The sequence below is a fragment of the Anomaloglossus baeobatrachus genome, chromosome 6 (genome assembly GCF_048569485.1).
Source record: "Anomaloglossus baeobatrachus isolate aAnoBae1 chromosome 6, aAnoBae1.hap1, whole genome shotgun sequence".
Taxonomy (NCBI): Eukaryota; Metazoa; Chordata; class Amphibia; order Anura; family Aromobatidae; genus Anomaloglossus; species Anomaloglossus baeobatrachus.
The window spans coordinates 147,697,568-147,714,641 of record NC_134358.1 but is presented as its reverse complement, the minus strand read 5'-3'; the positions used below and the strand labels follow the sequence as shown (position 1 = coordinate 147,714,641).

At 46.1% G+C, this 17,074-nt stretch overlaps 1 protein-coding gene across 1 annotated transcript in view; it reads right to left on the bottom strand.

Annotated features, from left to right (window-relative positions):
• The window catches only part of LOC142243841 (ethanolaminephosphotransferase 1-like), a 115,963-nt gene that overhangs the window by 44,669 nt on the left and 54,220 nt on the right, over positions 1-17,074 (bottom strand). Inside the window, exon 3 of the mRNA XM_075316045.1 lies at positions 2,984-3,052. Coding sequence (XP_075172160.1) covers positions 2,984-3,052 — 69 coding nt within the window. The remainder of the gene's footprint in view (positions 1-2,983; positions 3,053-17,074) is intronic.

Genomic DNA, 17,074 nt, shown 5'->3' with positions numbered 1-17,074 from the left:
AAAGAAAAGCACCAAAGTAACAGCACTGAGACACTAATCTGATCAAATAAAACAGATGATAAACAGAGATGCCATGCAATAACACTCACCAGAAAGGGCTCCGATATGATATATGAAGAGTCTGTGCAAGAGGAAAAGCTGCCCGTCCGGGTCTGCTGTCTGTGTGATCTGACAGTCCAACACCCAGGTTTAAATAGACCGCTTAATTGGCACAAATCAAGATACGGAGCGTCACTTCCGGTCCGAAGGCTGGAAGTGACGATCCTGGCTGGTAATATGTAAATCCAAATGGTTGGCAGACACAGACACACACAGACAGCCGCTCATCACCGCGGAACGTCACTTCCGGTCCACGAACAGGAAGTGGCGATCCTGGTTGGCAACATGTAGACCTGATGGTTGGCAAGCGCGAACTCGCGCTGACTGCCCACACTACCGCACACTATATGATAAACTATGTCCCCTTATTATAAGATAACTATAAGATAGAAGTAATGGAACCCCACTGAAAGTGTAATAGATAAGAAATACTATGAAACAAATTGCAAAAAAATAAATAAAAGAGAGAGGACTGAGGGGATGGTGTATGTATTTGGAATAAACATATTAACAAATTGATAATTCTCCATCAACTATAATTGACCCTAGTGTAAAAAAGGAACATGTATAAGGAAACTAAGGGAATGTTAATGGGAAGGGAAAACAAAGTTGGGGAAAAAAAGGGGGAGGGAAGGGGGGAGGGAAGGGGGGGGGGTTGGGGGGTTGGAGTTGAGGTTGGGATTAAGGGAAAAATGATATATTAAGGGAAACACACAAGAGCAGATAAAGAAACTACAACTAGGGGAGAAAGGAAAGAAATATCATGTTAAAGAAGGGGCAGAAAAAAGATTGTAGGAAAATACCTAAAGGTTGAGTGCTGGATTTTTTTCAATTTTTTGATCTGGGGTGGGACCCTAGCCAAGCACCAGCGAATAAAGGAGTGCCACATTTCTATATTTTTTATATAGTATTGCGCAGGGGGAAGAGTCGTGGTCGATGCCCGGTTCCGTGACCCTGGGGGTCGCTCCAATAAAAGTGGTGAAAAAGAAAAAAAAAAAATATTAAAATAAAATGAAAGAGTTTTGGACTACGCCATTTGCGGTGTGCGGCCAGGAGTCACGCTCCCCGGGTCCCGGCACCGCCTGTCACTCACCGTTCCGGTCCCTGGTCCTCCTGCCCACGGCATTCCCGTACACTCCTCCTCCCGTGCATCCTCCATGCCTCCCGTCCGCCGCTCCCGGCGCCACGCTGCGACCCAGGACCCGGTGCCTGGCTCCTCTGCATCCCCTCCACTGTCCTCCCTGCTTCCTGTACTGGCCTCTGGCACTCGGGCATCGCGCATTAGGGCGCGGGCGCGCTCACTCACCTTTTCTTAAAGGGTCAGTGTCTCGGGAACAGGATATGGCTGATACAGGTACAGGGTATATAAGACTTCCCTTTCCAGGTGGGCGGTGCCTGTTCAACGTGTTCCCATAGCTAAGTGTTCAGGTCCCTCTGTATCTTGTACTGCCGTCTGCCGTCTTGACCTGGTCACAGATGCCGATAGCCCAGGAAGTGTCCTGGTGACTGTTTGCTGAGGGACCCGTACCCCGTACTCCCAGTGTTCCAGCTGCCGTGCATTTAGGACCTCTGGTGGGGTGACCAGACAGTCCCTGTATAGGGGTTAGCTCTTGGTTGCCTCTCAGGGGGAGTCCGGTGCACGGTCCCGTGAATCCACCTCTAGGACGTTACACCAGGTTATTGAAGCCACCGCTGCAGGGTCCGGCTGGGGCTGGTGGAGTAATGCAGCTTAGGTGTTTTGGGCCCTCCGCAAGCAGGGCTAGGCCCTGACAGTGTATGATGAGGGGGATATAGTAGGGGACAGTAAGTGTACGTGTATGGAGGCGAGAAGGAAACAGTCCACACCGGTATTGCAGTTTCAACTTGCCTTTTTACTTTGGCTTGGTACCTGAACCCGCTGGTGCCGGTTTCAGGTGTTCCCGCTCCCCTTATTCTCCATGACAGCTGTGACCTGGGGTAGCTGTCCTTCATGCACAGTTGTTGGTAGTGGGCTCCTGTGGCTTAGAGCTTCAAGGGGAGCCCCTCCTTTTCAGTCTTGGTCCTATTGCAGGCAGCCTGCTGGACTATTTAATGGGTGGACTTCTGTCCCTGATCCAAGGTCCCCACTTTGTTGCTGATGCTTCAGACTCTTTGGTTGGTTGGTGAGGGACCCTGGAGATCCCCTCACCTGGCAGATTTAACAGTTAACCATAAAGTGTCCTGCTGTCCTAGGGTCTGCACCCCGCCTTGTGCTGAGTCCTGTGAGCCTTGGTTCCGTACTTTCAAAGGCGCCCCGCGGTTCCTGGAATCATATTCTTCCACAGGTAACCCACGGTTCCTTACTCCGCAGTCCCTCTCTCCTTTACAGCGTCCCGTTCTGACTTTAGGTCTTTACACCTTTCCTTCTTTACTTCACTCCTCACTCTCTCACTCCTCACTCTTAACTCTCCTCACTCCTTCACTTCAAACCCTCTTCTTCACTTCCTTCCGCAAACTTCCCACCTGACCCCTCTCCTTGCTGGGTCTCTCCCTACAGATTGGGTGGCAATTAGCCAATAAGTGCCCATCCCTTTTACTTGTTGCTAGGCAGGCTCCCAGTCTGGAATTGGGGTTATGTATGTGGCCTGAGGGTGCTGGTGTGTTGACTGGCATGGATATGCCGGGGTTTGGGTTTCCACAGTTCACATTTTGTGGCACCTGATACCTCAGGGGTGCTACATTATTTTTTGCACAGAGCCATTTAACATTGCAAATCAAATCACATCAGCAGTTTTTACAGATAAAATCTAAGAAAAATATCTTACTAGCACGTTTTTTGGCTGCATCTTAGCAGGTAATGCTATATGTCTGGACGAAAAATAAATTATTAAGTGCAGAAGTAAAAAGCAAGGTAAATGTATCTCACCTGTACAACTTTGTTCCATATATGTTGCATGACATACACAGATAAGGGATTTGTGTCCACTGCACTATACTGATAAAAAAAAGAAAAAAACCCAATCAGATTCCATATGTCAGGACATAATAATATAGAACTTTTTTTATATTGACAGTAATTGTAAAGGTAATGTTACACAAATAAGAATTTAAAATATACTACATAAGGCCTCTTTCACACTCACGTACCTCCGGTACGTATTTTGCAGTTTCCTCACGTACCGGAGACACGTACACACGTAAACCTAGGTATTCCTATGGTTTTGGACACACGTAAGTATTTGCGCACAGAACGTGTGTCCGTTCCATACTTACATGTGTCTGTGTGTTTCTCACGCCGACATGTCCGTTTTCTCTCCGGCATCACGGGTGTCACACGGAACGCAAACGTGTCACACGTAACACACACGGACTACACGGATGTGTTCCGTGTGACACGCACCGGAGAGAAGACATGTGTCTGTGAGAAAAAAAACCCCAAAACTTTACTCACCTTCTCCAGCCCTGAGTCTCTGCCGCTGCTGTCACTTGCTGCCGACCGCCGCTCATTATGCTCATTGCATATTCACTTCACTGCGGCCGGAAGCAGCAGCAGCGGGGAGTCTGCAGGACCGGAGACCGAAGATCAGCACCACGGACAGCGACGCCAGGGACAGGTGAGCAGAAAATTTCCGTTCTCCGTGTGTTATCACGGATAACACACGGAGAACACATGTGTGCCATAAACACGGCTCACGGAGGGTAAAACGCATCTTTGACACGTCCGTGAAAAACGTGCGTGGTTTTTAACGGACGTGTGAAAGAGGCCTAAACCACATTCTGTCAGTATGCATTGCCCTTTTGGACTGACCCACAGCGAAACAGGCATTATTTATTGTAGAGTTATTATTGCTGTGATCTACCAAAACAAAGGAAACATCCCCAAGGATTTCACCAAGGATTGTAATGGGAAGTTTGACGTTATGGGTGTTTTGTAATTTTTTTTTCACATTTGTGCCATATAAAATAAAAGTAATTTTAAAATACATAGGTTAAACAGTTAAATGACCGAATACTGTGAAGATGACATTAAAAGGTGGTTTATTTTCTATGCGTTTCAGAGTGGACCTCACTCCAATCTCAGGAAAGCCACTGGGTACAAAGTAGTAACAGTTACATGGCTTAAATATAACCATTTTTATTATTAAGATGATTTTTTTTATTCTTAACATCATTATGTTTTGAACAGTTCCTAAATTCACTTTATGAACTTTCATGTAACAAACGATGTTCTTCTTTTGGTGCCATTTTTAACAGTTTGCATACTATTTAAAGGGAACCAATCACCAGGATTTTCCTATATAACCTAAAGCCAGTGCTATACTGGCACTATCAGGCTGATTCTCTACACACCTGTAGTGGTCAGCTCTGGTGTATAGGTTTTGAAATCCAAGAAAGTAAAGTTTATAAAAGCAGCACCATCTTGAGTGACAGCAGCTGAGGATCAGATAATATCTGAGGGGTATTCATAGTTATCCCCTCCCCCTGTTAGAATTAGCATACGTATTATACAATCTATTTACTTTTCACTTGCAGGACCTGTGAGGTCATACCCATGTGACCAGAAGGGGGGGCCTTAGCAAACAGATAAATTTTGCTTTCAGGTATCAGCTTTGTTGGCTGAGGCCCCGCCCCTTCTGGTCACATGGGTATGACCTCACACAGCTCCTGCAAGTGAAAATTAAATAGATTGTATAATACTTATGCTAATTCTGACAGGAGGAGGGGATAACTATGAATATATTATCTGATCCTCAGCTGCTGTCACTCAAGAAGCTGATGATTTCATAAACTTTTCTTTTTTGGATTTCAAAACCTAAACATCCGAGCTGACCACTACAGGTATGTATAGAATCAGCCTGATAGTGCCAGTATAGCACTGGCTTTTGGTTATATATGAAAATCCTGAAGATTTGTCCTTTTAAGCTGTGAAATTATTACCTCTTTCTAACCCAGTGGATGTTCCTTTTAATGTCATCTTCAAAGCATTCAGTCATTTGATTTTACTCCAGCAGCATAGTTTTGAAACCGCATTGCACTGCAGTTGCCTTTGCACTTTTCTAGCCTTATAGCTCGTGGTACCTTCAGCGGCTGGTTTTAGACTCTTAGGCTATGTGCGCACGTCGCGTAAAAACATGCAGTTACGCTGCGCTTTGTAGCGCAGCGTAACTGCATGCGTCCCGCGTCCCCTGCACAGTCTATGGAGACTGTGCAGGGGCCGTGCGCACGTGGCGTTTAAGAGCGCAGCGCTTCGGCTACTGCCGAAGCGCTGCGCAAAAAGAAGTGACATGTCACTTCTTTCCTGCGCTTTGCCGGCAGCTCCTGCACGGTCTATGGCAGGAGCTGCAGGCAGAGCGCATGGAATCGGCGCTCACTACGGACATTTCTGCAGCGATCTAAAGCGCACATGTGCTCTTCAGATCGCTGCAGAAATTTCTGCAGGGCTTGTACGCAACGTGCGCACATAGCCTTATCGAGATTGTGTGAGGCACAACTATATCAGGTAAGAGACTTCCCTTTTTTTTTGCCATGTATCATATTTTCGCAGATAAGATCCTATTTGCACTCATTTTATCCACAGTTGTTTTCATTTTATCGGTCTGTGGCATTTAAAAAAATAGTAGGCAACTTCACACATATCTGAGCACTACAGATTACAACTGTCTCCTTTTTTTTACAATGTTGCATATTCAGTTTGCACCTGTTCACATTAGAAAGGTAGGATGTGCCATCAGTCTTTTTCTTAGATTACACTTGCTGCATGGAGCTCACAGCGGGCACTCTTGTTCTATGGCCGCTCGCTGTGACTGTCAAATGTAGCAGAGCTGGAAGCGTTGTGGTTCCTCGTCTGGATTACGTCGGACCTGGAGGGGTGTTTGGGGGGTTATTGGGGTGTTTGTGTTTATTTACTTTCATTTACAGATTAGTGATGGGGGTGTCTCATATACACCTGCCATCACTAAGCTAGAGCTTAGTAGCAGCTGTGGGCTGTTATTAATTCCTCATTACCCCGACTGCCACCGCACCAGGGCAATGGGAAGAGCTGGGCCCAGTGCCAGAATTGGTGCATCTTAGGCTATGTGCGCACGTTGCATAAATACATGCAGTTACGCTGCGCTTTGTAGCGCAGCGTAACTGCATGCGTCCTGCGTCCCTTGCACAGTCTATGGAGATTGTGCAGGGGCCGTGTGCACGTGGCGTTTTAGAGCGCAGCGCTTCGGCTACTGCCGAAGCGCTGCGTTCTAAGAAGTGACATGTCACTTCTTCCGTGCGCTTTGCCGGCAGCTCCTGCTCTGTCTATGGCAGGAGCTGCAGGCAGAGCGCATGGAATCGGCTTTTTTTTTTTTTCACTACGGACATTTCTGCAGCGATTTAAAGCGCACATGTGCTCTTCAGATCGCTGCAGAAATTTCTGCAGTGAATGTACGCAACGTGCGCACATAGCCTTATGGATGCGCCACTTCTAGGGCGGCTGTTGGCTGCTATTGTTAGGCTGGAAAAGGCCAAATAACGATTGGCCTTCCCACCCTAATAATATCGGACCCCAGTTGTCTGCTGTACCTTGGCTGGTCTTAAAAAAATGGGGGGGACCCCACATCATTTTTTTATTTTACTTTTTTAAATAAATCAAATAATTAAAAAAAAAGCATGGGATCTCCTCATAGCCATCATCATTTTCATAACCAGCCAAGGTACAGCACACAGCTGAGGGGTTTCAGCCTGCAGCAGCTGCTGTTCCTGTGCTGGATCTGAAAAATGGGGGGGTCCCCACGTCATTTAAAAAATGACAAAAAAAAATTAAAAAACAGCTGACCAAACTACAGTAGCTCTATTCTAGGTGTTCTTTCTATTATTTATCTCTTGTCTATCTATAATCTATTATCTATTATTTATCTATTATCTGTAATCTATTATCTAGCTACCTATTATCTATCTATTCTCTATCTATATATTCTAGCTATCTATCAATTATCATATCTTATCATGTTTAGGTTTTGAAATCCAAGAAATTAAGTAAAGCTGGGTTTACACACTGCAACATCGCAAACGACATCGCTGTAACGTCACCGGTTTTGTGACGTTACAGCGACCTCCCCAGCGACATTGCAGTGTGTGAAACCTATCAGCGACCTGGCCCCTGCTGTGAAGTTGTGATCACTACAAATCGTTCAGGACCATTCCTAGGTCCTTTGTTTCCCGCTGTGCAGCATGCATCGCTAGCAAGTTTCAGTGTGTAAAGGGGACTTTCCAGCGACTCCGCGGCTCTGTCTGTGTAGCGTCCTGATTAGCGGTCACCGGTGAAGGATTCACCGGTGACCACTAATCCCCCGAGTGACTGAAGTGTCCCCCCCTCTCTCATACTCACCGATCCCCGATCACCGGCACTGCACGGCATTCACTCTGCTCCAGCGGCTTTTCCTTTTTTGAAAAAGCCGGCCGCTCATTAAACAATCTCGTATTCCCTGCTTTTCCCCGCCCACCGGCAAATATGATTGGTTGCAGTGAGACACGCCCACACGCTGAGTGACAGCTGTGTCACTGCACCCAATCACAGCAGCCGGTGGGCGTGTCTATACTGTGCAGTAAAATAAATAAATAAATAATTAAAAAATCCGGCGTGAGGTCCCCCCCAATTTTAATACCAGCCAGATAAAGCCATACGGCTAAAGGCTGGTATTCTCAGGATGGGGAGCTCCACGTTATGGGGAGCCCCCCAGCCTAACAATATCAGCCAGCAGCCGCCCAGAATTGCCGCATACATTAGATGCGACAGTTCTGGGACTGTACCCGGCTCTTCCCGATTTGCCCTGGTGCATTGGCAAATCGGGGTAATAAGGAGTTATTGGCAGCCCATAGCTGCCAATAAGTCCTAGATTAATCATGTCAGGCATCTCCCCGAGATATCTTCCATGATTAATCTGTAAATTACAGTTAAAAAAACACACACCCGAAAAATCCTTTATTAGAAATAAAAAACACTAACAATTTCCCTCATTACCAATTTATTACCCACAACAAAGCCCTCCTTGTCCGGCGTAATCCACGGTCCTCCAGCGTCGCTTCCAGCTCTGCTGCATGCAGGTGACAGGAGCAGCAGAAGACACAGCCGCTCCTGTCACCTGCACGCAGCTAATGAAGAGAGCCGTGTGATCGGCTGAGCTGTCACTGAGGTTACCTGGATCCAGCCGCTCCGGTCAGCTCCACGCAGCAAATGAGGTGAGTAGCGCGATCAGCTGAGCTGTCACTGAGGTTACCCGCGGCCACCGCTGGATCCACCGCTGGATCCAGGTAACCTCAGTGACAGCTCAGCCGATCACACGGCTCTCTTCATTAGCTGCATGCAGGTGACAGGAGCGGCTGTGTCTTCTGCTGCTCCTGTCACCTGCATGCAGCAGAGCTGGATGCGACGCTGGAGGACCGTGGATTACGCCGGACAAGGAGGGCTTTGTTGTGGGTAATAAATTGGTAATGAGGGAATGTGTTTGTGTTTTTCATTTCTAATAAATGATTTTTTCGGGTGTGTGTGTGTTTATTTACTGTCACTTACAGATTAATCATGGAAGGAATCTCGGGGAGACGCCTGACATGATTAATCTAGGACTTATTGGCAGCTATTGGCTGCCAATAACTCCTTATTACCCCGATTTGCCAACGCACCAGGGCAAATCGGGAAGAGCCTGGTACAGTCCCAGAACTGTCACATCTAATGTATGCGGCAATTCTGGGCGGCTGCTGACTGATATTGTTAGGCTGGGGGGCTCCCCATAACATGGGGCTCCCCATCCTGAGAATACCAGCCTGCAGCCGTATGGCTTTATCTGGCTGGTTTTAAAATTGGGGGGGACCTCACGCCGGATTTTTTAATTATTTATTTATTTATTTTACTGCACAGTATAGACACGCCCACCGGCTGCTGTGATTGGGTGCAGTGACACAGCTGTCACTCAGCGTGTGGGCGTGTCTCACTGCAACCAATCACATTTGCCGGTGGGCGGGGAAATCAGGGAATACGAGATTGTTTAATGAGCGGCCGGCTTTTTCAAAAAAGGAAAAGCCGCCGGAGCAGTGTGAACGCCGTGCAGCGCCGGTGATCGGGGATCGGTGAGTATGAGAGAGGGGGGGAAATCACCAGCAAATGAGGTGAGGAACGCGATCAGCAGAACTGTCACTAAGGTTACCCACGGCCACCGCTGCATCCACCGCTGGATCCAGGTAACCTCAGTGACAGCTCAGCCGATCACACGGCTGTCTTCATTAGCTGCGTGGAGGTGACCGGAGCGGCTGTGTCTTCTGCTGCTCCTGTCACCTGCATGCAGCAGAGCTGGATGCGACGCTGGAGGACCGTGGATTACGCCGGACAAGGAGGGCTTTGTTGTGGGTAATAAATTGGTAATGAGGGAATTTGTTAGTGTTTTTTATTTCTAATAAAGGATTTTTCGGGTGTGTGTTTTTTAACTGTAATTTACAGATTAATCATGGAAGGTATCTCGGGGTGACGCCTGACATGATTAATCTTGGACTTATTGGCAGCTATGGGCTGCCAATAACTCCTTATTACCCCGATTTGCCAACGCACCAGGGCAAATCGGGAAGAGCCGGGTACAGTCCCAGATCTGTCGCATCTAATGTATGCGGCAATTCTGGGCGTCTGCTGGCTGATATTGTTAGGCTGGGGGGCTCCCCATAACGTGGGGCTCCCCATCCTGAGAATACCAGCCTGCAGCCGTATGGCTTTATCTGGCTGGTATTAAAATAGTGGGGGACCGCACGCCGGATTTTTTAATTATTTATTTATTTACACGGCACACAGAGCCGCGCGGCATTAAATGAAGTCGGGTGAAGTTCACCTGCTTTTTTGACACGTCCCCAACGACCAGCTAGTCGCTCTGCAGGTCCGGATCGCTGTTAGGTCGTTGGCCAGGTCTGCCTGTTTGACAGCTCACCAGAGACTTTGTAGCGATCCCGGCTAGGTTGAGATTGCAGGTTGGATCTCTAGAAAGTCTCAGTGTGTAAACCCAGCTTTAGGTTTGTAAAGTCACCAGCTTCTTGAGTGACTGCTGCTGATAGCTGGGGGGTTTTCATAGTCATCCACTTCTCCTGTTATTTATGCTAATTCTATTATAGAATCGATTTACTTTCTGACTAAAAGGACCTGTGCCGCACATTTGTGACGCACATCCGGCCGCTTTAGCGATGTCGTTGTGTGTGACACCTATGAGCGATTTTGAATCGTCGCAAAAACGTTCAAAATCGTTCATCGGTGACATCACCCCTCTTCCCAATTATCGTTGCTGCTGCAGTAACGATGTTGTTTGTCGTTCCTGCGGCAGCACACATCGCTATGTGTGACGCCGCTGGAATGACAAACATCTCTTTACCTACGTCCACCGGAAAAGGAGGAAGGAAGAAGGTGGGCGTCATGTTCCGGCCGCTCATCTCCTCCCCTCCCTTTCTATTGGGCGGCGTTTCAGTGACGCTGCTGTGATGTCGCTGTGGCCGGTCACAGCGACGTCGCAGAGCAGGTATGTGCGTGTGACGCTGCCGTAGCAATAACGTTCGCTACAGCAGCGATCACCACATATCGGCCGTGCGATGGGGGAGAGTGCAATCGCGCTCGACATCGCTAGCAAATGCTAGCGATGTCGCAGCGTTTAAAGCACCCCTTAGTATATCACGTGATTAAGTTGATGATAAGATTTAAATGTACAACTCATCCCGCAAAAAACAAGCCCTCACAGGCTATGTCAAAGGAAAAATAAAAAGTTACAGCTGTTATAATAAGGAGGGGATAATAACAAAAGTTTAAAAACGAAAAATCGCTGGTCCTTAACGCTGATTCCAATGATGTATCACTTAGTGTACTGAGTGCAGCAGTTGAGACTCAATTAAGGTTTTTAGATGTAGCACGCTGCTTATCAAAGGAGGGGACATGGTTGGTCTAGCAGACACGTGTGCTGTAGTCTGGGCAGTGATAATCTACTGTTGATAAAACAATCATTGTATGAAAACAACATGACACTACCTAACACATCTCTGAAATAAGTACATCAACCTCTATCGCCTGCTGTCCTCAAATTACACAGCAATAACCCATTGACAGATTTCCTTTGAGGGGTTAAGTTGATGCCGCAATAGTACAGCACTATGAATTATTAAGTGACCAGCCGCCCAGAGACTATTTTTTGAGACAAATTTCTGGAATATATAATGCAGTCTTTGCAAAACTTTATACTTATTGGTTCCTGGTAGAGATGGGCGAATCCACAGATACTCGGGATCGGCAGGTCCAACCAGATTTAAAAAAAAAACCCGGTTCGGGACTGGAATTAATCCCGAATAAAGCTTGGACGCCGATCCCCATATAAGTCTATGCGGACCCAGATATTGTGCTTTAAAATGGTGGTAGAAAGGGCTAGGGGAATAAGAAGAGGAGTGTTATACTTACCGAGTCTCCCGCGCAGCTGTATTACAACTTCCGGGGCCACTCATTAACCCTCATACATATTCACTGCTTCCTCCGCCCACCGGCAGTCCCAGCATCTCTGATTGGTTGCAGTCAGACCGTGCCCCCACCCTGTGTGACAGTGTGTATGACTGCTTGGAATCACACACGCTGTCTGCGTCTCTATAGTGATGTAAAAATTAATAAATATAAAAATTGGAGTAGGGCCCTCCCCATATTATCATACCCAGCAATGATAAAGCATATGGCTACAGGCTGCAGCCCCCAGCTGTGTGCTTATCTTGGCTGTGTATCAAAATAAGAGGGACCCCATGCAGATTTTATTTTGTTATTATTTAAATAAATAATTAAAAGAAACTTGTGTGTGGTCCCCCCAATTTTCATACACAGCCATGAAAAAGCCGACAGCTGGGGGCTTATATTCTCAGACTGGTTATTGGGCCCCTCAGCCTAAAAATATAGCCTACAGCTGCTTAGAATTGTCGGCACTTTACCCAGCTCATCTTGATTGCTCTGGTGCAGTGGCAATCGGGGTCATATAAGGAATTAATGACAGCTCACAGCTGCCACAAAGCCCTAGATTAGTGATGGGAGGTGTCTGAGAACCCCCATTACTAATCTGTAAGTCAAAAAAATAAACATAAACACAAAAAACCCTTTTTTTTTTCAAATAAAATACAAAAAAACCACTCTTTTTCCAATATGTTAACCCCAAACACTTCGACATAATCCACATGAGGTTCCACAAAGATTCCAATACTGCTATGTACTGAAGGCACAGCACGCGGGCACAGAACATGTCTGCATGCTGTGGCTTCAGGCAGAGACTGACTTAGTCGCAGCTGTGAATGGTGACATCACTCAGTTTATCTGTGGTCACAGCTGAAGGTTTTCACGGTACCCCACCTGTGACCGCAGGTAAACTAACCTTAGATGACCTCATTGAACTCAGTGACCTCACCTCAGGCGAACTGAGTTCACAGCCCTGGATCTCCTGGCAGAAAACCGCAGTTTTTTACAGTTTGAAATTTTTAATCAGTAAAATATAAAACTATACAAGTTTGGTATCGTCGTAATAGTGCTGACTTAAATAGTTGTATTGACTGGTCATTATTAACTACACGATGAATGGCATTAAAAAAATCTACATTTTGTTTTACCATTTCATCCCTTATTGGAATCTTTATCCCATTTCCAGTACATAATATAGTAAACTGAATTTTCAAAACTACATATTGAAGCTCAAAAAAATAAGCTTTACTATGTCAAAGACAAGGGGTAGGCACCACTCCTGCCTTCCCTAAGGGGGCACAGTTTAAAAAAAACCCGGCTCTTCGAGGAGCGCTTGCAGCCACAAGGCACCTTCCTTAAGGGTACTTTACACACTGCGATATCGGTACCGATATCGCTAGCGAGCGTACTCGCCCCCGTCGGTTGTGCGTCACAGGCAAATTGCTGCCCGTGGCGCACAACATCGCTAACACCCGTCACACAGACTTACCTTCCCTGCGATGTCGCTCTGCCCGATGAACTGCCTTCTTTCTAAGGGGGCGGTTCGTGCGGCATCACAGCGACGTCACACGGCAGCCGTCCAATAGCAGTGGAGGGGCGGAGATGTGCGGCTGGAACATGCCGCCCACCTCCTTCCTTCCTCATCGTGGACGGAGGTAAGGAGATGTTCGTCGCTCCTGCAGTGTCACACATTGCGATATGTGATGCCGCAGGAATGAGGAACAACATCGCTAGTGCCCAAACAACGATATTTGGTGTTTGAACGACCTCTCCAAAACCAACGATTTTTACCACTTTTGCGATCATTGAAGGTCGCTCGTATGTGTCACACGCTGTGATGTCGCTAACGACGCCGGATGTGCATCACAAACACCGTGACCCCGACGATAAATCGTTAGCGATGTCGCAGCGTGTAACGTACCCTATAGGCCACAGGCATTCAGTACACTGACAGATGGGGAGCAGGCACACAGGTAAGTCACACACCGCTCACCTCTCTTTCTGCCTGTGTCCCAGCCATCGCTTCCTCTATGCACTGAATTGTATTTTAATCTGTCAGACATGAATACAATTGATGTGAGCCACGAGCTGCCCTGAATAGAAGAACTGTAATCCGCTCTTTGCACCATTGAGACCTCCAGAAGAATGCAGGCCCCTTCCAGTTTGCGCACTGTTGGAGATGGGCAGATGGCACACGCAGGGGACGTCGGGACGCAAGATTGAAGAGGAGTAAGCAATTAAGGTATAAAGGGAGCCTGGGCCAAGTGAGTACATTTGTTTTCTTATATTATTTGGCCATTAATGGGGGACATTACAAAAGGGACTGCAGGGGACTTGATATTAGGGGCTTTGAAGTGTGGGGACTTGGGAGGACCAGTTTGGAGAGGGCCACGTGTTCAGCGGTATGAAGTCGTTATTTGGGACATAAAGAGATTTATGTAAGGGAAAATAGTGGAGAGGGGACAGCAGTGGTATATTCTGTGGTTCATAAGGGTGGATGATGTAATAGTTATAGGTGATAATGGCAAACAGTGGACTGGTTATAACTCATTAAGGCAGACAGTGTGGATGCCATATACCACGGGAGGCTTATTTAGGTGCATAGTATCCCAGGGGTGGATATATCAGTAGTACATGAAAATCCCTCAAAGCATCTCGACCCTGACTGCTACCGGGATATAACATTCTCCTTCCTGGACTTTGATCTAATTGTCCCCTGATGAACCTTGCAGACCGAACAGGGGGAAACGCGTTGGGATGATGTTTCTGATGAGGACCTTGACTGCTGGACCTTTTTGCCAGATGAGTGACAGCTTTATTATTGATAGCATATTAATGCTCTGTCACTATTAGGCTACTTTCACACATCAGTTTTCTGCATTCAGGCACAATCCTTTTTTTTCCTGATCCAAAGGATCCGGGAAAAAAATGTAAAACCGTATCCACCGGATCCGGTTTTTAACGGATCCGTTATGCCGGATGCGTAAAAAACCGGATCCGTTGGATCCATTTTGCATCCGTTTTTGCATCCGTTTTGTCCGTTTTTTTGATGGATCAGGTTTTTTTAATTAATTTGGTGCATGCGCAGTTTACAAAAACGGATCCGGCAGCCTCATCCATTTTTTACCGCATTGCGCCGGATCCGGCATCCATAGGCTTTCATTGTAAAACACGCCGTATCGCGCCGGATCCGGCGCAATGCAATTTTTTTGCCGGACAAAAAAACGTTGCAAGACATGTTGCCTCCGGCCGCCGCTTTAATTAATTTTGCCGCATCCGGAAAGAAACGGATGCAACGCAAAGCCATCAGGTACAATCCGGTAACAATGCAAATTTATGGGGATAAAATGGATGCGGTACCGGATCCGTTTAACCCGTTTTTTTCCGGATTGTACCTGATGGAAAAAAACTGATGTGTGAAAGTAGCCTATGTCTGACTTTTAAAATTTTCTTTTTTCTTTTTTTTTGGGGTGGGTTATTTGTGTAGTGTAAGGTGTAATAGGGATTTTTAGGGTTTCTCATCGGTGAATGGGAGCGCCACAACCCTAGAGCATCATAACCTCCATTGCTAGGTAGGGACAGACTAAGGGCTCATTAGGGTCAGTTGGTATTACCTATTTGTTGGTATTACCTATCCCATCCCTTTCAGTACATTAGTGGTTTTGATTGGAAATTTTACACCTTTTAAAGGTATTAATTAAAGGTTATATTTTATATGGGGTTTTTTCTTCTTTAGGTTTATATGTCTTGTACCCCTGTTTATTATTAGCTGCAGCTTTTTGTTTTTTTTCTCTCACAAAAAGGCAATTAGTGTTTGATCCCTTCAGGAAGAGGATGTTCGCTGCCCACAGCGAGGTCGTTCGGGAGATAAGTACGTGTGATGGGGGTTACCAAGTTTGTGCGACACGGGCAACAAGTTGCCGTGTCACACAAACGATGGGGGCGGGTGCGATCGCACATGCGAACGCATGATAAATTGATACGTGTAAAGCAGCTTTTAGTCAGCAAAATACCTTGTCCCGTCCCTGATTATGTCTACAGAAAAATAACTGACCATTTTATGAGCTATGTATCTCATTATCAAAACTTATACAGTATTCAATAGAAGTAATGAGGGTCCAAAATTCCCATATTTAATGTTTGCATACCTTTGCATTTCAGAGTGTAGCTATATTTTTTTTTATCAGTACATTGCATTTTCAGTTTGCACCTGTTTACATTTGACTGTTTGAATGTGCTAGTAAGCTTTTTATTTGATATTACAGAAAAATAATATTATGGCATTTGTTATTGTGGGACAAGTAAATGTTTCATTGCAAAAGATAACGTATCTGCTGTATGATATATTAAATTATTGTATTCAATCAGCGATCAGTACTCTGTGGCACAGTCCTAAGAATGATTTGGGTTTGTCAAATCACAAAAATAAGGCATAAATGTATTAGCTTCATTCATTTGGCTGTCACTAAAATCTTTAGCAAGTGGGATGCATAGTTAAAACATAAACCTCCAGTGCAATGAACAGACATGGAGCAAGTGCAAGCAGAAGAGGTTAGAGGTACCCAGGTAAACAAATTTGGCACATCAAGCACAGGTCTCATAAATGGATGGTGTGACCTCCTTCACTTTGAATAAGATTCTAGAGATAAATAACAAGAGCAATACCACATTTACAAAATTAGTGGGAGTGACTGGCAGTTCCAACATGGATGGAAACATCCTACATGCAAGCAGATTTTCATGATATGACTTGTTGGATAATGATGTTGTCCCTCAAGCTAGGTGGCCCTATGCTATCCCTAATCTCAGGGAAACGCCTAATGGTGGAGATGCCTGAGTCCCATTCATGGCCCTGCTCCAGACCAGACCTAGTCTGATTTCCCCCTTCCCCCTGCCACCAGGGAAGGATGGGGCAAGAGCGTAATATTAAACACAGATAAAGACAGACAAGGGAAAACCAAAACTCTGGACACACTGCACACACAGGACAGGACAATAAGAGATTCAGGAGGAAAATGAGCAAGAAGGAACCTACAAAAGACAAGTGGGGTAAACTGCACAAAGCAACAAAAACTACAAGCACCAGAAAGTCTGAGACACCAGAGTAACTAAGCCAAACTATAACTGGCATAGGAGGAAGGACCCAGCCAGTATATATATATGCGGGGAGCAGATGTGATAGGCTCCCACACAACAGGTGATCAAGGAGAGCAAGCAAGCAGACTAGCACAGATTAACTCTTGTTTGCCTGCCTATGAATCCGCACACAGCAGGTCGACGCACAAGTCTCCTACATTGCTCTCAGACACCAGAGAATCTCTCTGGTGGGGTGTCAGAATCAGCAATATGTACAGGACCTGACACCGTCATGACAGTTGGTGAAGTTACAGAAAATCTCTGTGTGACACAGATATACAAAAATTAAGTATGGGGAGGAAACTAAGAGTGGAGGGGAGTGAAAGGAATGTGACGGAGTGGAGTTAGCACCTGAGAATGTGTGTCAGAAAATCAAAGGAAGTCACCTATTTTTGTATTGTGGTATTA